Genomic DNA, 27,021 nt, shown 5'->3' on the forward strand with positions numbered 1-27,021 from the left:
AGGTTTCTTACCCTCCACAGTCCCCAGTGTGCCATCAGGCATCCGGCCAACATCTAGTGATCCCTCTGGGCTTTCATCTCTGCAAACAAGAATCAAGTGGCTCTGGTTTCAAGCCAGTAGTTCCCACAGTGCTGCGTGCAGGTGAGAAAGGCTACCCTTCAAACACTCCACAAAGGTTACACAGGACTCTAGAAAGTGCCTTTTAACAGGCATGCATAGCGCATCGATTCAGGAATGAGAAGTTGGTTCTCTTATGCAAAGAATGTTTTACTTAGAATCAAAGTACTTTTACATTTGATAAGGGTATTAACAGAATACTCAGAGATAGCCAATACATATCAGGCTGTTGGATAAACCATGATATTATTTAGTTCTTTTTCTATTTCTTTGGTATTTAGTGGATCTGTCTTGCATTTTTCAGAAAATCTTGATGTTACTGACACAGGAGTCAAAGCCGGAACCTTCAAGCAGTCTACATTAATACTGAGATTTTTTGTGTGTGTGTGAAAACAATGTTGTTTGCCATTCCCTCCCCCCCGCCATTTTTCTTTCCACTTAAAGTAGATTAACATATCCTTCACATGACCATCTTTTCTGTGTGGTTTTCTGTGTGGCATAAGATGCTCAAACATGAAGAGCTCTTGTGAATCCAGAGGTTGCTAGTCAGAAGGAACAATGAACATGTTTTCTGCCGCCTTCTTCATTGGGCGTTCATACTGTAAAGAAAAAATAGGCAATGAAGTTTGAATAAGCTTTTATGTTGCATTAGACAATAAAATGCAGAGAGGTGAAGAGAATGTTTAACTTCAGCTTTTAACTCCCAAATACCTAGCCTGGAACAAGGCACTGCAGGATGAGCATCTCCCATGATGTGACTGCTCCTTTCTCAGCCCTGCTGCTCTGTGAGGGACCCTTCACCAGGAGCAGTTGTAGTAAGGAAATGCCTGCACCCTGAGCAGCTTAGGGCTTGTAATAGGAACTTATCCTTAAAGAGCTACACAGGCCACTGATTACACTAAAGCCAACCCACAGATAATGGAATCCCTCAGATAAGAACCCAGGAGAAGTATTACTACATGATGGTTCCTGTCACAATCACGCGCCTAGAGTGGTTTGGGCACAGCACCTACTGTGGTGTTCTGGATCCTGGATCGTACTGGCAAAGCTCCAGGTTTCCTCACCCAGGGCTGAGTCAGCAGACTGAATTCTGGAAGAAAAAGTAAGCTTGTATAGTTGATCTGTGATGAAACTTAGTGATATTTACCAATAAGAGTGAACCTTGGGATTCCCCTTTTGCAGCTTCTTGCTGAGCACTTGTGCCAACAGCATTTTATTTTCTTTTTTAAATACAGAAAAGGATCACCTCCTCTGACCCCTATTATACACAGACATGACCTGAGGGTTCATCCCTTTCCAGACCCTGGTACAAGTCTCTTGAGGTATGAGCCCACCCTACACAGCTTCCCATGCAGGGAGTCCCCTACTGAGCCCTAGTCCCAGTTCACAGACCTCACAAGACTGCAAAGGCTCCATCAGCAAACAGAGCAGAGGTGCCATACCAGCTTCAGGCTACTCCTTTTAAGTAGCTACTTCTTTAACTTGAAGCCATCACAGGACTTGTGAGCAGGCACAACTGACAGCAGATGCGTACCTTTGATTCCGCTGGTTGAAGAGAGAATTCATTTTGAGTAACTGGGTGTTCCAGAAGTCCTAAGAAGAGCCCCAAAGAAACCCCAAATTACTTTGGAAGGGGCACCCCTGCAGGCTAGCACAAGAGGAGTCATACACACCATAGCATCCTTCTCCATGTTTGACAAGATTTGGGTTTCCTTCTCAAGGCTGGCAAGCTCCTCAACAACAGTCTTCTGGAAGGTGTCCAGCTTATTCAGTCTGACAAATCAGAGACAAGTTTTCAGGGATCAGCAGCACAAGGTGACTGAAATCCCCACTCTCTGCTTTGGACATCAGACCTGCCTTTAGGCAGAGGCATGTGTCCTTGCTGGGCTTGACAGGGAAGTCTTGTTCTCAGGGCACACAAATAGCTTTACCACGCCAAATCAAAGGTGTAGGTTGGCCAAACAACCTTCCTCAGGTAGCAGCACAGAGGCTGTATGCTCTGAGGCTCAGTACAGAGCATACAATAAGTTTCCTCACGCAATTATTAAATAAAGACTATGATTATATAAAGACTATTATTTAATAAAGACTATTTTGTACCCTACTTCATCTAAATCCTGCAAACAACATGTACAGAGGCCAGATAGATTTGCATATGTCAAGTTATGCCTGTATTTTGCCAATGACAAATCCATAATGGTTGCACCTGATTTTGAATACATCTCCAATCTGAGAAATCTGACAAGCCAGAAAGCAAAAGGACCTGTTGAAAGCCCCATCAGGTGAATACACATGAAGTCCACTGGCTGACATTTGTTTCATGCACAGAGACAATCTACTGAAATGGGTCTATAACAAAGCTGGAATAAATAACCCCTTACTTTTATTCTCACCCAGTTCACTAACAAAGTTAGCCTGGCTTGTTTGTTCACTCTCTTAAAAACACAGCAACAAAAGCTATTAAGTGTAACAAGAGGATTTTTAACAGATTTGCAAACAATGATGACAGCAAACAGTACTCTCTGGCTGTCTACATCAGCCACTCCTAAGTCAAGCTTTCTTTGTATTGACTAATCCATCCTCTCTGCCCTGAGAAGCAGGACAAACCACCAGAACTATACATCTGAAACTCCACTTACAGACCAGTTAGAGGCACACAACCTTTTCTGCCTTAAAAGCTGTGAAGATCAGGCTCTGCTACAAAGAGGCATTTCAATTTCATACCAATCAGAATTCACGTGGGGCCAAAGCTGTTTTCAGCCAGCAGCAGACAGCTCACCTGCGCTCGTGTATCTGGTTCAGCAGGACAGACATGGTCTCCTCAGAAGTCCTCAGCGCATTCTGGGCACGCATCTCCATCCTTTTGTACCTGGACTAACCACAGGATGCACCATCAGGGATGGGCAACAGCCCAACCCCAAACCTAAAAATCCAGTTTGCAAAGCACTTCCCTGGAGCACACGCTGCCCCATGGGGCGTGCTCAGCTGAAACCATCCTAAGCCAGATTTAAACTAGAGGGAGATAGCAAGCAGCACTTTAAACTAAAGGGAGATAGCAACACAGGCAAAATGGTGTGAGCATGAACTGGATTTGTTCAGCCACACTACTCACGCCAACAGATCTGTGTAACCCATGTGATTTCAGGTCAGGATCCTGCTATCCAGCCAGCAAAAAAGTGAAGTTCACTAAACTCTGACACACTTAGCAGCTGCACAAAGCCAGGTCTTTGTTAGCACCACTTCAGATCAGCATGAATACAAACCATGTGTATTTTCATCATAACCGACTTTTAAGCGCAGCCACATTCAGCCTCAACTCAGCAGCTAGTGCCAGAAATTAGGTGTTAGAACCTAATGCCAACTCAAAAAAAAAAATCACTGTTACGGAGTGTCAACCCACTATAAGGCTGCTCTGACACATCTGGTTTGTTTAAGGCTTTTAAAATACACAAGATTCATGATGGGCCAGATATTGTCCTCTCATGTTAAGCTTGGTTTAATGCTGACATGTTACAGCTCAATCAACAGTAACGATTAGTTACACACACTGCATGTCAGGTACGTCTAGACTGTGGAGCAAACCAAGAAGAATCACCAATACAACTGACTGTGAAACCACCACCACCAAACCACTGCACTGGAGGGAACCAGCATGTCCTTATGGATCCACATGTTGTACTCAATCAGTGCATCCTGCATTGCTTTCTGTTTTCCATTATGAAAAACCTCTGTAGGTTATTCTGAGCTAATGAACTCTGTGATCCAAAATTAAGTTTTCCTATGCCTGATATTTGCCCCTTGAGAACAAATACCAATGGCTACAATTTAAGTGTGCTGCCACTCTGCTGGGTTGGTCTTCAAAAAAAATCCATTCTTTCTGATGAAATTATTTTAAACACCTAAACAAGTATTACATTCCAACACAAAAATTAGAAAAAAGGAAGAACCTAATTAAAACCTCCCTTACGAGTCACTCCTTGCCCTTCATCTAGGGCTTCTGAGAGCACAGGGGCTGTGCAAAACACTTAGAATAGCTCCAGGCTAACAGCTACTGCAGCCAAAACTCTTGGGCATGAAATATAGATTGAATATTTGCACCAATAGTTGAAAGGCAGTTGTGTTTACTATGAGAAAATTTCACCCATGTTGTACATGTTAAGAGAGCACACATTACCCAGAACAGTTTCTTTCGTTGGCTGATGAAGCTTTCAAATGCAGTAATCATCCCTGAAGCAACAGTATCTTCATGATTTATCTCAGAATAAAATACATCATCCTCATCTTCCATTTCCTGACCTACAAGAAAGTGTATGCTTGGTAAGTACTTTGCTGGGGGTCTTAGTGGAAAACACACACACACGCTACCACAGGGAGATATAAAAATTAATATTCATTAGAGTGGAGACTTGAGGATTGCTCCTCTGGAGCTCACAAACAGGAAGGAAAACAGCTTAAAACACAGTTGGAAAGTGGGAAAGACTTGTTAGCAAGCAGTGTTGAATAAGAGGTGTGATACTAACCTACTACAGAGAGCAGCACACTTATAAGTAACTATGCAAGATGATGATGCCAATAGAGGTCAGTTATCCAATAATCGAAGTTAGTTTGTCCATTATCTCTGTGCTTTCTATGTTTTTAAATAGCTCTGGTCAAACAATAGTCAAAAATACTAGAAAGCACTACCACTACCAGGCAGCTTCCTGAGTGCATGGTGGTTAGGAACACCAAATTTCAGTATTCACTCCTCTAAATGTGTGGCATCCAGAAAGTGCATCACAAGATGTGCCTTCTGCTACATTTTGCCTTTTGGAGAGGATACCCTCCCTCCGTATACCTCTCTGCAAGCTTCCGCACGACTGATTTCTACCATCAAAAAAGAACAGCTGGAAACACTTAAACACTTCACCTTAGAAAACAACCTTGCTTTACCTATTTGGATCTCTTCTTTCTTCTCATCTGAATCAAAAAGTTTCTTTGGTATACAGGGAGCATCAGAGAACAAGTGTTTTGTTTCCTGACTGTAAAGCTTGGGCTTCTTCCCAACAGTGCCACTTAATACATCTAAAGAGAGAAGAGGTTTCAGTACAGACCTGTTCTTTTGCAGAAGACATGTAGCAGTATCTACCAGGTACATAAGCAAAAACCACCACTAGAATTACCAATGCTGAACAAGCAATTTTGTTTTAGGGTCTAGCATCAGACTTACACATGACAGAACACAAGACTTCACCAGCAAGTCTTTTCCCCTTGCAAAAGCAGTCAGCCAGACCATCTAGTGCCATGCAGGCAACCGGAAAACTAACATGTCCATCTCAAAGATGATTTAATTTCCCACTTGTCCCACTACTCTAGCCAGAAAGAAAAAAAAAAAAAAAAAAAACTCTTACCCATCTTCTACCCCTTCTCTCTTCCAGCCCAAGCCCACAATCTGTTTATACTCATTTGTTTTTAACCTAGTTTTAGCTGTTGCTTTAAAAGAAAAACATAAGTATGGAGAGAGATAAACTAATTGCACCCATTATAACTGAATTCCAGATCTTCAAAGCCTTACCACATGATTGCTTGTAGCCCAGGAACAACCTTGTTAACACAGAGCTGGATGTGGCAGCATGTATTTTAAGTAAAACATAAAACAACAGAATATCCCTCCTTAGTCTGACTGTCCATTTCTCTGAGCTCATTTATGTGTCTATGGTTAAACAATCACCTCTCTGGATTCTCCACTGGGCAGAAAACAGGAAAGTGGTCAAGCCCAGGACAAGGGGTCAGTGAGGCAATGAGGAGCATGCTGCTGCAGCAGCAGATAAAGTTAGTACATGGAGTAAGTGTTCATGTGCAATCACAGATCACACCTGACATTTCTGAACATATCCCTACTTCTTGCCTTTGCATAGCATCCATTTTTCTCCAACTATAAGACTGCAGTAAATGGTGGTTAAAAAAAAATCGCCAGCACTTATTTTCCCCCAAATTAAGCAGAGGTATTGATGGGGTGAGGGTATATTCTGCAAGTGCTGGACAAGTTGTGCACATACTGGGGAAGCCAGCCTATGAGAAAGAATGCCTTTTTCCAAAATGGAGGTTTCAGTGACTCAGTTTGTTGTCCCAATGTTAACTGTGAAGTCTACAGTCTCTCAGAGCTACATCAGCCTCATAAGAAATAGAATGACAAGTCTGTTGTTGCTTAACTTCCATGAAGTTCAGTAGTTCCAAACACAAAGACACTCTGCTGCAGTTTTGAGCAAGGCTGTGCAAGTTCAGTCTCAATAAAAGAATTAGTAAATACCAACATTACCTAAAAACCTTACAGCTGTCATAAGCATCAGTACAAATCACCATTTACCAAGAGCTTCATACCTAAGAATACAGACATATACCACTATTGTAAAGAAAGTCTATAACCTCCTGGGATTTTTATTTTATTTTTTTTTATCATTATTCTTCAAATTGAGGTTGTACTGCATCTCCAAGTCATTAAAAGTAAATTTGGGATTTATTCTTCCACTTATTTCACATATTTACTCTCAGGCAACTAGTTTGTAAATCCCCATGCTCTTACCAGCTGTGCTAGTAGGTCTCCTGTGAGCAAAGGCAGGATTTAAGAGTTAGCAATCAGTTCAGGAATTTACACAAAACATCCCACCATAGTCCATATCACAATATGGACAACAGAAATGGAAGGTGTTTCTTGTGCACAAAGCATCCCTCAGATACATAAAACCTCAGTGCCTTCACATCTTTGAAAGAAAAGAACCATCAGCACCCCTTCTACTTTTTAACCAGTTCTTCTATGTTACTGAGACTAACGTACCTGAGTCCTTCCGCTTAAAGTTTTCTTCTTCTTTTATATTATTGTCAGATGCATTTTGAAACTTCTAAGAAGAAGAAGATAATCAGAAGGTGCCCAGTGCTGCAGGCAAGCAGTCGGGTTTGCAAAGCAAAGAAGCAAAATGAACCGATACACTGCCTACAGGCCAGAAGTAGGCCAAGAGCAGATCAGGAAGAGCTCAAGCACTGCATACAGCACCTGTGTTGCCTTCTCCTCCACATCAGAGAGGCCCTCAGCAGATGTATCCAGGGACAGTGGTGCCACTTCAGGCTCCTCTGAGAGCACATCACCTGTGAAAGAGTGCAGCCAAGCAACAGAGGCAGGAGAGGTTGAGTCCTGTGTTGTCTAGACACCTGAATTTAACAACAAATATAGAAAAAAAAATACAGCCATCCTTCTCCTCTGCCTATCCACACATGCACAGGGAGCAACATCTCAAACTCGGTCCAAAGTTCGCCTTGTTTCTGGCTGCCATCACATTCCCTTCCTTCACCTCATGTTGCTGCTGGGTTGTTCAGGTCTACAGCGCAACACCTAATGCTGTTGCCCGGTCCAGCAAGAGCACTGGTGTTATGGTTTAACCAGGCTGGCAGCTCAGCACCACATGGCAGTTCGCTCACCCTTCCCCCTCTAGGGTGGGGGAAGAGAATTAAAAAGAAATGAAAGCCTGTGGGTTGAGATAAAGACAGCTTAATAGGACAGGAAAAAAATGAAAATAATAATGGTAAAATAACTACTACTACTACTACTGTGTCCAAAAAAGTGATGCACAATGCAATTGCTCACCACCTGCCCCGATGCCCCCTCTGTCCCTGAGCAGATGGTCCGCCAACCCTGGCTAGCCACCCCTATATATTGTTCAGCATAATGCCATTGGGTATGGAACACCCCTTTGGCCTGTTTGGGTCAGCTGTCCTGGCTCTGTCCCCTCCCAGCTCCTTCTGCATCCCCAGCCTGCCCACTAGCAGGATAGGGCAAGAAGCTGAAAAGTCCTTGGCTTCGTGTAAGCACTGCTCTGCAGCAACTAGAACTGTTACCGATGTTACTCTCATCATAAATCCTAAACACAGCACCATACCAGCTACTAGTGGAAAAATCAATTCTATCCTAGCCAAAACCAGGACAGCTGGCAGGAGGAAGAAACTGAGGCAGGGAAAGTGGGATAGTGTAATGTCAGTAGTATGATATCCAGGAAGTCCAAAGCAAAAATTAAAACAAATAAAAAAAAGCAAAACCCCACAGAATCAAAACCCCCACATTGCAGCATGAAGATAGGCTGCTTAACTTTTCAGTAGAAAAAGTTTCGGGCATCACTAGTTTTCCATAACCACTTTATGGAGCAGTCTAAATTCAACCCAGTGGCTGATGTACCATCAGGTGCAGAGACACACTGCACTGAGTAACACCACCTAAAGGGTTTTTGTAGCTCCAGACTGTCCACAGAAATGAATAGTAGTGTAAACACTGTACGTGTCTTTACTCCCAATGAAGCCTCAGACCTACCATAGGAAAAGTGACCATCAGCACTGCAGAACAGAGAGGAGAGATCTTCCAACCAAGTTTGTGCAGAGCTGACATATAAGCCATGGTCTGTATCTGCACTCAGTAGTTGCTTTATGACATAAATGAAAAAAATACCAGTTCATAGGCACACTATATATTAGTATCTACAGATTATTTATTTCAGACCTTAGAAGATAATGCTTGAGCAGAACATTTTTTGTTTGCTTCTGGGAAACAAAACCTGGACATTTAAGTAGAGGTAACAGATTAGCCTGGACAGGGTAAAGTAGAACAAATGCAGTGCATTCTTCCTCCAGAAACCACACAATTTAGGTGCCAGGTAACACAGCCCTTGTGCCCTACTTTCATAATATGTTGAACAACACTAGAAAAAGAAATACCAGCAAGATCCACTGTAGGTAAGTCATCTCCTTTGGAGGTGGACATGCTTTTTTTCTTTAGCATTTCCTTTTGATCTCTTCGGCTTTCTTTTAGCTGGGAGCAGAAAGACAAGTCTTAACATATATTTCCTTTAAACAATACAAGTAATTTAAATTTATTTTGGTGTGGTTTGATTTTTTTTTGTCATGGAGTTTTGTTTGTTTCTACACTAGGAGTGGAAACTTTAAGTTAGATATAACACATAATGACACCTCTCTCCAACTCTGAAGGAGATCTGTATCTTGAAGTCAGCTGCATGCCGAAGTTTTGCATTTAGCCAGTAGAGCCTAATTTGCTTAGGGATCATGCACAGCTGTTTTTATGAAGTTTCCCATGTTTTCCTACAACCTCCTTGTTTCCCCAGTCTCTGGTGACCAACACAATACCAGCAACATTTAGGCAGCAAATTGGTCCATTAGAACACTTGAGAAGATGGCACCAGCTTATTTGATTCCCACTGTTTGTGTGTTTTGCATACATACTGTTTTTAAATATGAGACACATGAGCATGACAGCTCCTCACCTCCTGGGTCTGGTAGTCACTGCCACTACTTGCGGAAGACACTGGAAGCACTGCAAGGAGAAAGGTTTACCTGGGTACCAACAACATAACAGGGAGCCAGAACTTGTTCCCAGAAGGGCACCCAAAAGGGGAGGATTCCTCCTTCACAAGCCATCACTAGCCACTTCCTCGCCTGCAGTTTTATGCATTCACTGTGCATGACACAGACCAAGCTTACCTTTTAATTTTCTCCTCACCCTACGCCTTTTTCGGGTATAGTCAAGAGATTTTGGCAATGGCTGTTTCTGAGAGTCAAGGATCCAGCTCTTTTCACTCTGACTGTTACTTGTTTTTTCATGGTTGCTTCCAGAAAAAAGATGCTTCCTGTAACTAAAGACACTACCAGGAGTCAGTCCTGCTCAGCCAGCTCCCTCTGCCCACCCAGGAAGCTCCATAGCCATTCCCCTTCCTCTCCACCAGCAAATTGTCCCATTTCTTGCTCCCCACAGTAAAATACCCAATGCATTTTAAGCTGCATAAAAACACTGAGAAGCAAACACTTGCCCTTTTCCAGTACCGTTTAGAGCATCGTCATGCTTCATCACCCCCCTTCCCCTCCTGTGTCTAGAGGGGAGCACAGCTCTTGGCAGAGGAAAACCCCCAAATTAGAAAGCATGGATGACCAACTGGCCTTCTCTCAAGCTTGCTCACATCCCCATTTCATCACTCCTGCCAAGTAACCCACACAGACACAAGTCAGACAATTAGGTGCTGTGACAGTGTAACACAGGGGTGCAGAAGGGCACAACCAAACAGTGCTACTGAACAGGCCAGCAGGATGGCCAGATTATTCATGCTCAGCACTATTAGTTAGTTTATCAAATTAAATTACAAAAATCATAAGTTAAATATATTAATAATTAGACTTTGGCATTATTATTGACAAAGAAGTTTCCCTTCTTTGGCTGGCTTCTGAAGCTAACAATTTTGGAATACCAGAACTTTAGCACCTTTCAACAAAATTAGGCTATGTGCTTCAAGGCATCTAACCCCTGGCTGCTTGCTGTAACTAGAATTGGCCAATAAAAAGCAGAGTGCTTAAATATTTTTCAGGAGGTAAACCAGTTGTTTAGGTGCATGACTAGGGAAGGGGACTGCTTAAGAGCTCAATTCATAATATTGTTAAATTAGGCAGAAGTCATTCTTCCCTCTAGTAACTCTGATATTCTCAGATCCTGTTTAAATGTTAGTACCAGTGACATCCATAGAAGCTGTGACAGCCAGGCAAGGAACTATTTCATTGGGACCATCACACAGCTTTCCTGATCCTAACAAACTGCTTTAACTGAGGTAGCAAACTTTTCCACTGAGCAAGAAATTTATGGATTGTGCATGTATGATCCTGTACCTCAAATTCTGTGAAGAAGTTTTCTGGCCAAGAAGTTTTCCTTTGGCTTCAGCAACCTAGAAAGAGAGGGGGGATGAAAAAAGTAAAAGTCACGTGTCTTGAAGTTCAGTTACCATGTGAAATAATCTGAAATTAAACTGTATCTACCCAGGCAGATTTTGGAGGGTGTTGTTGGGACACTGGGCAGTATACCACAAAGCACTGTTTCATGCTGACACCCAGTGGCAGTAGTGAGAAGCAGACGGTGTCCAGTTTTATCAGACATTTGGTGTGTCTCGTTCAGCATCCCTGAATTAACAGGAAGCTGCAACAGCACATGTGAAGAGGCTGAGAGCCAAAGGGCTTGTGTATGGGAGAGCCACCTCGATGGAAACTATTAGGAGCAAGTTTGGTTTTTGTTTTTTTTTTTTTTTTGCTTCCTGGGAAGACCTGCTCTGGTCAGATGCAAAGCAGGCAGAGTGACTCATTTTTGCTGGATTTTCTAAAAGCCTGCAGATATAAACCAAGCAGAATGTCCAACCAAAGCTTCACAAGGACTAAGTTTAAGCTGGGATTCCCAATGTGCAAAGCATGCCTCAAAACAAGAACAGAGGCCAGCCTTTGATCACAAAGATATCCCCCAGCCTCATTCAAGCACCAGCTCAAATTCCTATCGCAAACAGTTGTAACATCACAGTTTCCACCCCAGAACTCATGAAGGTACTGAAGCATTCTCCCCACCTAAATACATATATTATGTATGACACCACAAAGAAGTGCAAGAACCTCAGATTCCCAGTTGCCTCTAACAGCATGTCCACCCTTGCTGCATGCCTGAACCCAAAGTCACTGCTCCCTGGTAGCTGCTGAGCAAAGCTCAGCCCCTAACAACTTCTTCCCTATAGCATTACCTTTTCATGGCTTGCAGAGTCTGAGCTTTCAAAGCCATAGGAGTCCTTCCTGGAAGACAAAGCAACATATGCATGGCAGCGATACACAACCACGAACAGTCACCCAACTGCACTGAGGGAGGGGGAAATAACATTTAATTTTGGGCTCTATTAATAGCAAACAATTAAATAGTTCATATGCCTAAAAATACTATTTCCTCAGCTTTTAAAAGTAGCTTGTTCCTTTCCTACCTAGTCTCTATTATTGTTTTAATTAATTCTCACACTATTTCTTTCAATTGTAAGTTTTTAATTTTAAAAGAAACATTTATAAAAACAAGTCTGTACATGTTTATGTAATCAATATCTTGTTCCCAGAAGTTACTAATACTAGCACATAGTAGGACAGTCATGAATGACATGAAAGAATTTCAGAAATATTTAAGAGGAAAAAAGCGTAATTCCCTTTTGAAGGTTGTAACTTAACATTTGTTTCCTAATCACTTCTCTGCATGCATCTAAATTTTGTTCTCATACCCTTAATTATCTGAAGTACATTTTTCTTTCTCTAAATGGCAGCTATTTAAGAAATCCTATAATTAGTTCTCAGCATACAGTACACCCTTCTTTTCTCATGAACATAAGAATAGGGAACTGCGCCCTTCTTGGTAAAGCTTTCTAGCAGAAAGAAGCAATGTTCATTTCCAGATGAGGCACTACAGGGAGCAGAATGACCAAACCAAGACTTCTCTATCCCTACCTTCTATTATGTTACTCCTGCATCAGATTTTTCATTCTTACCTACAATCAATCAAAAAATTCATTTATGCATGTCTTCAGGCTAAGAATCCCTAGGCTAAACAAGGATACAAGAAAACACTGGAGCCAAACACTTGGACAGCCAAACCCACAGCAGGGAGAAAGAGCCCATCCTAAAACTCCAGAGCATGTGATACCAAAGACCTAGGGCAATATCAGGAAGGTTTGGGTACTTGTGAACAAGGTTGCCACTCATAACACAACCCACCAGAGGGTAAGAGGATTATGGCTAGGTAAAGAAAAATGGAAATGCCAACTCGGCATTGTGTCATAGAGGGAAGGGCACTTTTGGCAGACTGGAGTCAGCTTCAGGAACTCTGTTCACTTCAGGAACACACAGGTTCCCAGTGGGACAAGTAAGGTCCTTTTGTCATCTCCTGCTTGTTTTGGTGCCTCCTTTGTTCAGAAAGCCCACCCCATCAGTGCTCCCTCTGCCCCACCCCATTACTGCTAGAAGGGGTCTAAAATCACCTGGGACACCAAACCCCACATGCACTTCTGTGCCATACCTGTCTTCAATCATCTGTTTGGCCAAGCCTTTTTTTCCATTTCTCCTTTCCCTGGTATTGTCCTTCTAAAAAGGAAAAAAGAGTTGCAGGATCTCGAACCACAATATGCAGCCACCTACTAATCCTACAGCCTGCTAGAAGCAGGGATAAGGAATGTCAGGAAACATCAACATTTGCACCACTGCAAGCCTATTGTAACAGTCCAGATATAAACCATTTCCTGTAGTTAGTTCACACGTGAAAGTGTGGGAGCCCTGGAGCTGAGGCCAGGGAGACAGTGAGTTGAGGATAAAGAAATAGTTTAAAAGCTCTGAATTCTTATGCAGAAAGCATTACAAAAACCTTTGAGTAGTGAAGTACAAATGTGTGTATTTTATAGAAACGTAAACCCCAGGACAAATCTAAAATCTGATTTCTCACATAAGCTCAGTACCAACTTCAAATCAAAATTAGTCTTTTGGGAATTTCATTTCTTTCCTGTATGGCATGGATTTGTTTTATTATTATTTAATACCTCAGCAGAAGTTCTCAAGTGCTCAAGTTGCCTAAAGACATGCAGCCACAGATAGCTCTTATTTACCTGTTTTTCTCTAGCTTGCAAGCTCCCATACCAAGAATATAGAGACAGATCTGTCCTGGGATCATCATTAGAGCTCAAATACAAAGCATCTTTGTAAACTTCCAGACGCATCTTCCCTTCAGGAAGCAAATCTTTGCTCTTGTAGACCATGTGTAAGGCTTGCAACACGTGAATTTCTCCCATGGAGGACCAGGCTAGCTGCCTATACACCCTGCTCCTGGGCCTGCACACAGCACACCACTGCCATGGTATATACTAAGTAAGCTCAGCTGAGCCCAAATTGCTTGCTTGGGCCACACTATAGTAAGGTTGACAGGCATTGCCTTCTCAGCTCACTCCTGGTGCTAAAAGGCACATTACATCTAGTGTGACATTACATGGGCTCAGGACTGGCTCAGCCAACCCTAGGTGGCTTTAGCTGTGCCACTAGAGCATTTCCTCCCTTACCCCACGTCTTCACTGAAGTGTTCCCCAAGGCAAACATACCTTCGGTGTTGACTCCTCCATGGGTGGTTCTTCTAGGGCCTTCTCACTGGGGAGAAAAGGACATGTGAGGAAACATGGTGCTGGGGGACCACCCATTTAAAGCCCAGATCATCAGTTTATGAAGTACTAAGAAAAAGAACTGGCATCCGTAAATCTACCAGCCTCAAAGCAGTGCTTTAAAAGCGAAGAAAGCTAACCAGTAGCTCTACAGAGTCTGCCTACTTAACTATAAGAAATGCTGTCCTTCATGGCTCTGAGAAAAGGTATCACTAATGCCAAGGTGGCCTCAAATTCACATGATCTTTCACAAAGATCATGGTCTTTATTATGAATTGCTATGTATCTGATGAGCTGAATATACAGCAGAAGAACTGTAATACAGATGTATGCATGCTGCATTTGGATTAGATTAATGATGAAACTAAGATGCATCCAAGCCAGGACCTAAATGCTACCCTTTAACCAGTAACCATTCTGAAGTGTTGTAACTATTGGCAAGCCACCTTGATAGCCAAGGTGGCTAAGATTTGATTTTTTTCATTTAGTAACTGACATAGATCTCAAAAATCTCATGCGTTAAAGCCCCAGAGGAAGGAAAACACACCAAAGAAGAGTCCTAGACAGATAAGAAAGAAAAAATAAACACCTTGCAACTTCTGGTCTGCAAGGCGCTTACCTGGTCTTAACTTGTGTCCTTGGAGATAGAGTTTTGGATTTTTTTGCTGAAGGAGGCAAGGAAACTACAGCTTCACCCTCAGGAGCTAAAAGTAAACAATTTACCTGCTTTTGCTGGGAGGCCCACAAAAGCAGAGTCTTACCAGGTCACCCGGGTGATATTTTACTGGGTCAGACTTAAGGAACTGAAGGGAGCCATGTCTGACCTGAGCCTTGGTGAGCATTGTCCATGTCAGTCTGCTGGCCCACTGAAACCATGGTGATACCAGAGTTAACTATTTTCTGTTTAGAGACCTGAAACCATGAAGAGAGCATGCACAGAATAAGAAAAACAGGTGGTCCCTTGTTTGTTCACGTGTGTGGCTTGGTGGTTGGCAACTTTTTTTAGGAAAAGATTTTCAGTGCTAGCCTGTGGCAGCAGCTGGGTGACATGATCCTTGTTAACCACAAAAGTATTTTTGGTTATAGTTCAGTAATACTATGAGCAACTCACTAAGAGCATCCCACCATCTCCTTACAAGGCAGAAAAACTTTTTTCCCCCCTTTTTAAAACAGTTTTTACCAACACTGCAGCTCTGCAGGCAAGTGTTTAGGCTGACTTCCCACTGATGTGAAAAAGAGGAAGTTTGAAAACATATCAGGTACCAGCAGGTTTTCTTTGAAAGAACATTTTAACCACACCTATGAAAAAGCAGAATTGAAGAGGTGATAAAGGGGGGCACAAGGACTGTTTCATCATACACCAAACACTTACTGCTACACTGTCTACTAACGGCTGGTTGTGTTGAGAAAATAAGTCTTCTGAGGGGGAGCCTGCGTTTTCAGAGAATGAAAGATCTTCCCTCTTCTGTGGATCACTAGATTGAGGTGTCACTGCAGAACAACAATCAGAATGAGATTATCTTCCTAGTACTTTAAACACAGATGTATGTGCATACATATACCCCTCACTTTTACACACATGCATAAAGGCATAACAGTACCAAATTATTAGGCACAAACCTCTCAAGATCATGTTTAGTAAAACAAAACCAAACACCTCCAAATCACCCCCTGTGGAACCAAAATGCTAAAGATCCTCTTGAGCCTACCCCACAGAGCACATGAAGATGAATAAGTTTATCATCCTATTGCTACCTCGACTCTTAGCTCTGCAAGACATGGCACAACACTTTTTGTCTGACCGAAGCACCAGACCAAATCTCCCACCATCCATTTCCCTGTGCTGAACCTCCACCAAGTGCTGCAAACTTGACTGCAGATAAACCACGTGCTACCCTTTGCATTCCTAGATTGCTCCAAGTAGCACTGCCCACCATATACCTCTGTGTCCTCACAATGTACATTGATGAAAGACCTTCACCCCTCTGATATGCCTCCCAGATCTGGAGGACTTCCATTAGAGTTCATTTTGGGCTGTAACCAGAGAGGAAGGACTACTAAAGAAGTTACTGTGAAGGCTGCTTTCTTTTTTTTCCCCCTCCAATATGTCTAATTGGAAGCTGTGGACTGTGAGAGAAGGTACTCGCTTTAAAATTGAGCAACTTAAATCCCATAAACTAAAAATAAAAAGTCACCTGCTTCAGTCTGACCAGCTTTTTTCCTGGTATGGATAGTGTCCTCTTCAGCCACATCTGTCTGTGAGGGTGAATGAATCTTTTGTCAAATGACCTTAAAGAAGCAGACTCCTTTATCTAAGGAAGCTGGCTACTTAATAAGACAACCACCAAGAAGTCATTGCATGCTAGCTGAATTAACCATCTGGAAGCTTCTCCTCTTCTACAAGGAGGAATGACAGCCACTGTATGACTATTTACTCTCATGTAGCTTTTTTCCTGCTAATTTTGTGGTCTGTGGCTGAATCACAAGGATTAAAAATGTTTATTGCATGTATGTATATTTAAATTAACAAGAAAAATCACTCCCATGTTCTCCCATTACAAAAAACTTGAGGACTTTTGCTTTTTGGAAGTACTCTGCTTTTACTCTAAGAAGTAGTATGTACACAGGCAGTTTAAGACTTCTCTTGTAGTATTCCTTTTCTTTTCTCCAGGTTCTAATACCACAATTAACTTAACCTGTGCAATGAAATAGTTTGAGTTAATGCAAGAGTGTTTACATTTCAAGCTAGGCAATTAAATACAATAAGCTTTATTATATACTTCAAGAATTCCACAAAAAGTCATCACATCACATTGACTGAATTAATTAACAAAACAGTTTAACACTTCCAGCTTCTAAACCACAAATGAGTCCTTTGAAACCTTTCCCCCCCCCCCCTCCCCCGAAGTGTCTAACACCTCTTGTGGTGGTTTTATCATGCTAGGCAGCTAAACCCCACAACCGCTCTCTCACTCCCCCTCCTTAGATGAGGGGGGTAAGAAGTAAAGTAAAGAACAACTCACAGGTTGAGATAAGGATAATTTAATTTAAAAAGTTATTATTAAGGAAAGATTATTATTAACTAAACAATTTAACTAAAGGAAAAAAAAGGGGAAAAGGGAGGGTGGGAGGGAAAAAATCAAAACAAAACAAATAAAGGCTATGTGGAAGTGCAGAGGAAAGAAATTACTCTCTACTTTCCACAGATGAGCAATGCTTGAAGCAGGGCCTCAACGCACATAGCCAGTGTTCAGGAGGAGGACCAATGTTTTCACAGCGAGAGCCCACCCCTCCCCTCTTCTTCATTTTTCCACCTTTTTATTGTTGAGTGTGACACCATATGGTATGGAATATCCCTTTGGTTGGTTTAGATCAACTGCCCTAGTGATGTTACTTTTCTCACTTTTTTGTCCACCCTCTAGGAGGGTTAAAGAGAGTCCTGATGCTGTGCCAGCATGGCTCAGCAGCAGACAACGCTGGCGTGATACACCACTACTGTTCTAGCTACAAGTGCAGAGCACAGCACTGTGTGGTCTGCTGCAGGGAAAGTTAACATCCCAGCCAGACCCAGTACACCTCTTTCAGGCCAACAATAAGTGTCCACATGGAGGGTCACAAACCCTCAAGAGGAAGAAAAATATATAATGAACAGACAGGGGAAAAACAGAAGCACAATGTTTTTGCCAAGTGTATATCAATAAAAAAAAATAGGGCAGAAAAAAGGCAAACCATACTAAGAGCTTACCATCATTTTTTCTTCTCCAAGGACTTTTTTAAGTATATTTAAAATTTCATACTCAGCACTGAAACATATTTTGATTTTTGTTGCTTCTGTCTTGTTAAGAGTAGCAGGAATCTTCATGTGAATTGTAACAATCTTTTCTCCACCACCCTCTGTGTAAAAAAAAAAAAAAAAAAAAGAGAACAACTACATCTGTTTTAGAGCAATGCATTCACTCTGTTACTCCAAAAACATTTGAATAAGTGTTTTTGTTCTTCAGTTTTGAGGCAGTTTCTTTCACACCTTCCCCATGCATTTCCAGTTACACCATTGACACATTTCTTTCTCATTGGATCTAGATGATTATGCATACAGTACTCTCATACCTCTACCACCACCCTAAGCACCCCCCCCCCCCCCCAACATGTCTGACTGGGAGAAGAGGCCTTAGGACTGCAACCTCCTACCCCACCACCTTGGCAGGTTACAGAGCCACCAGTACAGCTTTGCTGCTGTCTGTGCCAAGCAGATCCTTTGTCCTTTCCACAAGGCATAAATACCTTTCCTCTTCACATTTCTACCTACTGCCGTTACAGGACACACAATGAAGAGTCATTTACATGCACAGCATCCTGGTGACACTTGGAGTAGCTCTTATGGTTTCCCCAGCCCTGGGTACATTCAATCACTGTTTCAGTCCAGCTCTTAATGGCAGCATAGCCATTTCCCAGGCACCATCCAGAAAATGAGCTTCTGTAGGGCCTGAAGCAGCTAGCATAGATCTTCCCTTACACTAATCTCACAGGCTGAGCCAGCCTAGCCAAGGGGCTCTTCCCTCCTCCCCTTCTCCTTCCACTTCCCTCCTCTGCTCCCAGGGGCATAAGTCCCTCTCCTGCCTTCCTCTTCCACTGTAGTTGCTGCCAGACCTGACTGAGATGCTCCAACTCTTTTTTGGGGTGGGCCAGAGGGGGCAGGCAAGGTCAGGTTATTGTGCTAAATGGGCCCACAGATGGTCCAACGAGCAGAGCTGGTGCAAGGTGACAGAGTACATGGCATGGAGAAGGGAAGGCATGGGAACTCTTTGGTGATGCTGAGATTTTACATTGGCTCCCTATGTCTTGTGAGCCCACAGCCAAGCAAGGGCTAATGCCGGTTGCAAAAATCTTACCCTTCAGACTGTAACTGCTGACTGCATCTTTCAACAGCCTCACGGAGTCCCAGAGAGCACCCTTTAAAACCAAAACCGCCACATCAGCAAGGCTGAAGGAGCATCCACCTGGTATATTAGGCTAACCCAAGGCCACCTGGGCTTTACTATTACCTCAGTACTGTCTATGTAAAAAGTCACACTCTGGCTGCCAGTGTTGAAGTCAATCCAGAACTCCTCCAGCTTCTCATCCGATGGCTTTTTCACCTGGGAAAGCATGAGAGCTGTGTTGCTGTTTCTTCTAATACATTATTCTCAGTTTTATTTACTGCAATGAAACTGGAGAAAGTTGCTCCACATATACACACCTTCCAGAAATTAAAGTCGTGATCAACATGTAAGGCGCTGGCCAGTTCACAATAGCTAGTTAACCCAGCCATGCCCACCAAGTCAAAATGAGGCTGTACATCAGCTAAATGAAAGGAAATACCTCAGGCAAATGCCTGCATGTTTGCACCAGGGAACACTGAAGCTTTCTGTATATCTGAGCACTTGAGATAAGCTGACGCAGTGGGACCAGCTTCAAACAAACCTCTTCATTGACTTGGTTTTGATTTGGTACAACTGTCAAGAACACTTGTCAACGCTTGAACAAATGTCAGGAACATTTACTTAAAGACCTGGAAAGCAATCTGCACAATTTATAACCATGACTATGACCTCTTCTATACATGGGCATCATTCTGATCTTGTTTTCTGGCAGTCTAGGAGCAGCTCTGCCAGAGGAATCAGAGTCCTCCTGTTCTCCTGCTTCTTTTCAGAAGGTCTCTCTTCAGTCATCACCATGAAGAGAAGTGCTGGCTCTGCCATTTGGCTGACACACAAGCAGAGTCAGCAGCAGTAGATTAGGAGCTGGGTGACAAACAAGCAAATGTTTGAACTAGAATGGAAAGTTACACTAAGTTCTGGAAAATTAAGTTATTTAATGAAAAACAGAAGGGGGGTGGAAAGACAACATATACTGCACCAACTACCTATTTTAACTGTGGCAGCACTGTAGATAATGCGATCTAGTATTAAGATCTTTTACCTGGTTCATGTCAGCAAAAGCAGATATGCAAGGAAACGAATAGACTCTGGAAGAAAAGCAGACTTCATATGAACATCAATCAGAATCTGACTTTCTGAAAGCTAAAGATTGGCTGCCAATCTTCATGACTCATTGTTCAAAATGACTTGTAACTTCCAAGAAGTTAGAAAAAACACATTGTCTTCAGTAGATTTAACTTTCAAAAAGACCACTATTAGAATAAAATCTTTTTCTTAGTAACTTCATTAACCATGGATGTGATGTACATTTTTTACAGAACACAAGTTAGTGTACAATCCTACTTTTCCCCCCCCCCCCCGATTTTAAATGAATTGAAGGAACATCAGTTTAGTTTCTCAGTTCACAGATTACCTTCTGTCATCCCCAAGTCTTTCATTTAGCTGGTTAAGAAATTTCCTGCAGTCCTTCAAGACAAATAATATCTTATTAAAAAAATAGTCCAGCTATGTCTTCTTTACAAAGCATTACATTATTGGAGATGTATAACCTTTACTCCAGTTATAAGTTGTTTGTTTGTTTTTGTTTTTTTTTTTAAACTCAGTGAGACACCAAAGGCCAAGAATAAACACCCAAGTTGCTACAAATGGTTGAACTCAACTTATAACCAGCAAGCCTTCAAACATAAACCATACAAGCGAACATATTTGTAAAGAACAACTCAGAAATAAGGGTTTTTCTAATGATACATGATTTTATATCTGCCAGGTTAAAAAGAAGCACATTCACAAATAAATAACTTAGTCTATCTACAAAAATCAGTTCTGTAAGAACTTATTGCAAGGACATCCTGAATGAACTAGAACAAAACCAGCCCCTGTACAGACTTGCCAAACACATTGTTTTCAAAATAAGGACCCTCACCGTCTCAAATTCTCTATCCTTGATCTCTTTGAAAGCTTCAGCAAGATAGTTATCTTCAAACCAGTGGTGAACAAGGTCATCTCTCCATTTTTTTGTCATTAGCCTACAAAGTGCTTCTGAAAGTGCAACCTGAAGGTCATAATCTACATGGCAAACATAAGCACAGGATAAATACCCCCCTGGCAAAACAGGGTTAGCATCACTGCTCTTAACACTAGTATATTTTGCAGCCTTGTTCCTCAGGGTGAACCCAAAGGGTGCCAGGGAACAGCACTCCCAGGCAGCAAAGGACAGCAGCCAAATGCCAGCTGTCGGCATCACCTGCTGCCTGTGCTCAGGGTGTGCAGGGCACTGCACACAGCCCTGTCAGGAGAGGCCCTTGGGCATCAGGGAGGGGATGAGAGGGAAGCCTCCTCGCTAAAGCACTACAATTAAGTGACATTGCATGCTCCACACTAACTCCCCAGAAAAACATTATGGCTAGGAAAAAAAAAAAAATCACACTAGGCTAGGAATGGCTAGGAAGATCACACTCAAGATGTAGTAAAACCTTGCTAGATGCAGTTTGCCCACATTACAGCTCAGTGTTATTTTAAGACTAAATGCAAACATACTTTGTAATACAAACAAATTACCTTCTTAGGTACATAAGTTTAGCTTTTTTATTAGTTAATAAGAATTACGAACTAGAAAGATCTAATACACGTTGCATTGAACGACTTTTGATAAAGATTTTCTGAAAGTACCATCCGATTGTTCACCCCCCAAGAATCAACTACCTATAAGGAAGTAAATTGAATTAATTCATCTGTATTAAATAAGCAGATGAAGTAAAGCCAAACAAACCCTAGCTTCATAAGAATATCCACTCAGTAGTTCTTACCACCAACCTCCAGTATCGTTTTTGCCAGGTCATTCCTGAAACGACATAATTCAATATGTTAAAGTGGAAATAAAACCCTAATGTAAGCCTAACGTAACACTTCTTAATACACTATCAACTGATGCTAACAATCACATGTAAAGTACAAGGGAGAGCCCTGTAACTCTGTGCCCAAACAAACAGCAAACGCTGCTCAACTGAGCAAGTACTACAGCCCCAGAGCTGGGAAGCCAGTTGCCCCCAGCAAATAAGCACTTCTTTCCCTGAGACAGGGATTGCTGGAGAAAACACTTACGTAAGGGAGCAAATCTCTTCAGACAAGGGGAACTTCTTCCTCTCCTCACGCGGGACACTGTCTAGTATAGAGTTGAGAGTCCTCAAAGCCTTTCCCCCCAAGAAAAGGAGGATGGCAGAACAGGGAGGAAAGAAGCCAACTTAATATACTTCACCTTATTTACTCACACACCCTTGTGTGTGGGCACATCTACATTTTCTTCCCTGAGCATGAGCCTTACCTCCAGCCGCAGAGCGCAGCAAATGCTTCCTTCTGTCACAAGATGTCCTAGCTCAGGCAGAAATAAATTCACCAGTTGTTTCTTCCCTATGAAATGAGCTTGCAAGGTTACTACTAGCAATGAGCAGATCTCTGGATAAAAGATAAGTGAAACAACTAGACTTCGTAGTGTTGAAGGAGTAAAAACATCCCAGCTGTGCACTCAGCTGTAAACAAGACTTGCAATCACCTAGTCACAGAAGGGTCCTGGTGACTTCTCTGCAAAAATAACTCCAGGTATTTTAACTGCAGACCTGGGTAGCTATTTAAATAGATATAGAAGGGAGAAGCTACTTACTAACCACAACAAATAAAACAAGCAATACTCAGATTTTTAAAGAAGCCAACAGTGCAAACTGCAATTGTGTTAGCCAGAACACTCCAGTGCCCGTTCTACTTCCACTCAAACATGGGACAAGGATGAATAAGCTCAAGCTACCTGGTGCACAGTGCACAGCTTCTTTCTCATCTGACTTGTGAAGCCAGGTCCCTGGGCACACAGATCTTGCTCTCTGGCAGTACCTGCTCCCTTAGCATAAGGGAAAAGCAGCTGTGGCCATAACATCTTGGCTCCAAAATGAAGGCAGGAGAGGTGTCCCCTCTAACAAAGGGACTATCATCTCAGCAGCAAAGAGCACACAGGACTGTAGCAGCAGTTAGCCTATTTCTCAGCTACAAGGCAGCAGCACCCTGAACAATGGCAGCAGCAGCTTGCTTCAGCACATGCCTGCAGACCCCATGGTGCACACCTCTAGGGAAGCAATGGGCTGAAGTCCTCTGCTCTTGCGTGGACTTCAGGGTGTCCAGCTATCATGCTGGCCTGTGGAGGTGTGCACCTTCAGAAAAGAAATGGCACCTGAAGGCACTACAAGGAGACATGCAGGAGCTGCTTGACCAGGCTGACATCCTTTCAGTAGCTCTGCTCATTCTGACCAATTGTAATACTTGATGCTAACAAGTATATTTGAACAAGATACCACAGCTAGCTTTTTTTTTTTTAAGCATATGAAAAATAAAGATAAATAGTAAGGTGTTTTGTTCTATAATGCAAATGTTAAGGAAAATGAACTGGAGGGGAAACTTATCAGGAGGCTTTAAAAAAAGTATTGCAGGGAGGAGAGAAGAGAGGGGATAGAGTTCAGGCAGAATTAAGAAGTGTACTCCCAAGACTGAAATTCAGGAGGCTTAGGAACAGAAAAACAAAATAATAATACTGACCTTCATTACTGCACTTGCATATCACCTAATGGAAAAAGGATGTCTTTGTTAACATACAACGACCCAAGAACAGCAACAAAGTGCTTAGGTGTTTATGGCCCTACTGCCACAGCATTCAGGGGCTAAAATAACCTAAAACATTACAGCACCCACATCCAGAAAAGCAGCGCCACCTGAGACAGGTGTCACACACTGTCATCGTGCAACATACATGCTGGCACTACACAGGCAGCACAAAGGAGAGGCACCCGCTTCCCACAGGTATTTCAGCAGCACCCTCAGACTTCCTGCAAAGCCCACACCCAGGCACCTGCCTGCTGCTTTTGGTGCATACATGGGCCTGTGCAAACAGTTTGTGTTCACATGCTACTGTAAAAGTGTTGTAACAGGAGAGATTTGGAGAGCAGTCAAGTCCCTTGAGAACAATACAACAATCACCTCATCATCCACAGTGAAAGCTTACAGAAGTTGTTAGTAGGACAAAAGAATCAAACTCTGACAAATAAATAATTTATGGAGTCTTTCTGATAATTTCAATGCAGTTAGAGGAGCAAGAAAACCTGATCTTGCTCAAAATCTTTTATAGAGTGTCCTAAAAAGTAGACTGCAGTCATGAACTGTTAATGTGTCATAAGCATTCTAACACTCAAAGTACACACAGTTCCAGTAAGAGCACACACATCCAGTTGGACATGTAATTGCACTCACCCCCAGAAAACTTTATAGCACTATAGGCAACAAAAACAGGGGAACAGCTTGTGGAAAGGTGCTAAAAGCATTCTTCCAATCACAGCATTCACATTCCTAGGCCTCTGATAACTTTCTAGTTAAAAATATTGACAATAAATAGGTAAGTGATAACAGCAAGTAGCTCTGATTAGCCTTTAAAATTAAGTCAGTCATTTCAAAGACTGCAGGCACAAATAGCCAGGGCCATCTTGTAAAAGCATTTGCACCTGAGGTACAGCTCAGTGCCAGTAACTCATGCTTTCAAAGAAGGGCTTCAATTCAAGTTTTGAGAAATGCATCTGAATTTCTTCCCACTTTTCCTGCAAAAAGAAGCAGTTAGCTGAATCCTAGAATGCAAGGCCCATATAATTATTTTTTGAATAGAAAATTATTTGTGAATGATGGCTAGCTTATATAACAACAGCAGTCCTTCTACCCCCCCACCCCATTCATGTACATACCAATGCAGAGTCAAAGAAGTCTTCAAGAAGTGCCATCAAAAAATGATTTTCATCTGGATCAATGATGATCACAAACCCTCTTGTTCTTTCAAACCAAGATACCAAGTAAAAGAAAAAAAAAAAAAGTTAAAATCTCACAAGAGGTAATAAGACTTAAATAAGATGCATCTGCAGCAAGCCTCACACACATGGGAGTGTTTTCAATCTCTGCACTTCACAGGCCCCATACTGTGTTAAAAGCCACGTGGCACGAAGGAGTTTGAATTTTGCTAGCAGGCCATGCCAGCTGCCGCCCTTGCAGCATTCATCCTCCCCCCTTCCCTCCCCAGTCCCATTTTTTTTTCCCCCTTTCTGGTCTCAAGGCACCCATCCTTGGTGCCCAGGACCTCCTTGTCATGACACATTGTAGCTACCATGAACTGACCTCCTCCTGAAGTTTCCAAAGTGAAATAATGCTTAAAACATTTCCCAAACTTTTGCAGTGTTACTATATGAATGCACACTATTCAACATACTACATAGCATCACACACCTATGGCTACCTACATATCTGTACCTGGGGTGCAGAGCTTAGATGGGCAAGACTTCATTAATAATGTTTCCAGAAAGGAATTTTGATCACCCATATCCCTGTAAAGCATCATTACAACACATTGGGCTGAGGACTCCTTGACACACAAGAGAGCAAGTGCAAACTCTTCTCTCCAAACCACATCAGATGCAGGCATTATTCAGCTTAGACACAAGTGCATTACTACAACTAATGCCAGCTGAAATCAGTATTGTGCTGATCAGAAGACAAAATACAATTGCAGATTAAATGCACCTGTTGCACTATATCTGAAAGGGGACCTACTTAAAGTGTATGTTAGCTTTTATGACTTTAAAAGCTGAAATTGCTCATCAATTCTACTACTACAAACATTTTGCTACTTAAAATGAATTTATACTGTATTTATGTTGTTTGACAAAAAACACTCATCTAAACTCCTCATCCTCTGCCTCCCTCATCAGCTTAAAAACATAGGTGCAGCAATGATGTTAGCTTCTGTACTGAAAGCAGTGCAAAGAAAGCAACTCACCCTCCCACACCTGCTCAGCTCAAGAAATATATTTAAAAAGAATAAAATTTACTTTTACATGCCATACTCTAGTACTCACTTCCTTCAGGGTCTTTCCCTGATGCAAGCAACCCTAAGTCACATTAGTAATTTATATAGGCATTATACTCATCTTGCCCACCAGTCCTTGCTCGATGAGCAAACTCATCCCCTGCTGAAGATCACTTTTCAAGTAGAGCTGCACACACTTCAGCAGCAGGGAGACATTGTGGAATTCGTTCTTGTCCAGCTCCTGAAGAAAGACATAGTGCCACACTTGGCTGGCCTGATGCCATGGGTGACAAAGGCAGGCACCAGGGCATTTAAGATCAGTTAGGGTACTCACCTTTCGCAGTGCTTTGTCCAGCTGGACAAAGAGAGACTCGCTGTATTTCTGGAGAGGCTCCATTCCTCTCTCTTGAAGCAGATCACTTATTTTCTGAAATCCCTTCCCCTTGAAAGCATCAGTGAGAAGCGATTCGAGCTGCAGAGGGAGGGGAAGCAAACACCACAGAGGCTAAAATAGGCATGCGTTTGAATCATCACGGTGCTGATTACAAGAAAACACTCACCATGCTACTCTAAAAGCTTGGGGGGTTAATAGCTTCATCTGTACTTACTTGACTGTTTCCCTACTTCCATTTCACTCTTACACCTCAAGGTGAAACAGTTATCTCAATCTCCAGAAGAGACAGAGGATTGCAGGAGCTTCGCTACTGAGTTATTTTAAAGGATTCCGAGGAAGGGAGCGAGCAACTCCTTTGGCACAGGCAGCAGTAAGCTGCTCTTATCCCATCCCACTGCTCCCACAGTAATTTTTACATGTTTGCTAAGAAAAAGGCAGTGGTCTTGGCTTCACTTGCAAAGTTACATTAAACGACTAGAAATCCTAGGTCCTGCTACATGCATTTAAGAACGCACCTTTAAATAAATAAATATATATATTATAGGCATATATATTTGGGTCCCTTCCAACTTGGATGTTCTCTGGAATTTGTAAAACAGAGGTAGGGATGTATTTAAAAGGTATTTACATAGTCTTCTGCTCTAGCTGCCATATTGTCATCCATTTCTTTACTCCATTTTTGGCTTTCTTCTTCCTTTAAAAGGAAAGAGA

At 42.2% G+C, this 27,021-nt stretch overlaps 1 protein-coding gene across 1 annotated transcript; it reads right to left on the minus strand.

Annotated features, from left to right (window-relative positions):
- Positions 1–700: 700 nt before the first annotated feature.
- SYCP2L (synaptonemal complex protein 2 like) lies at positions 701–26,962 on the minus strand (the record flags this gene model as incomplete). Its single annotated transcript, XM_084281632.1, has 29 exons — positions 701–716; positions 1,652–1,710; positions 1,791–1,890; positions 2,897–2,991; positions 4,292–4,413; positions 5,047–5,178; positions 6,929–6,992; positions 9,414–9,463; positions 9,631–9,782; positions 10,801–10,856; positions 11,691–11,739; positions 12,998–13,062; positions 14,064–14,109; positions 14,740–14,824; positions 14,945–15,032; positions 17,866–18,014; positions 19,010–19,070; positions 19,163–19,255; positions 20,079–20,124; positions 20,451–20,503; positions 20,961–21,103; positions 21,844–21,878; positions 22,139–22,227; positions 22,359–22,444; positions 23,615–23,639; positions 24,805–24,905; positions 26,034–26,157; positions 26,251–26,388; positions 26,939–26,962. 29 exons carry the CDS (start codon positions 26,960–26,962, stop codon positions 701–703), a joined length of 2,346 nt encoding a protein of 781 aa, XP_084137758.1.
- Positions 26,963–27,021: the final 59 nt, after the last annotated feature.

Source organism: Netta rufina (assembly GCF_964035555.1).
Source record: "Netta rufina genome assembly, chromosome: 2".
Lineage (NCBI taxonomy): Eukaryota > Metazoa > Chordata > Aves > Anseriformes > Anatidae > Netta > Netta rufina.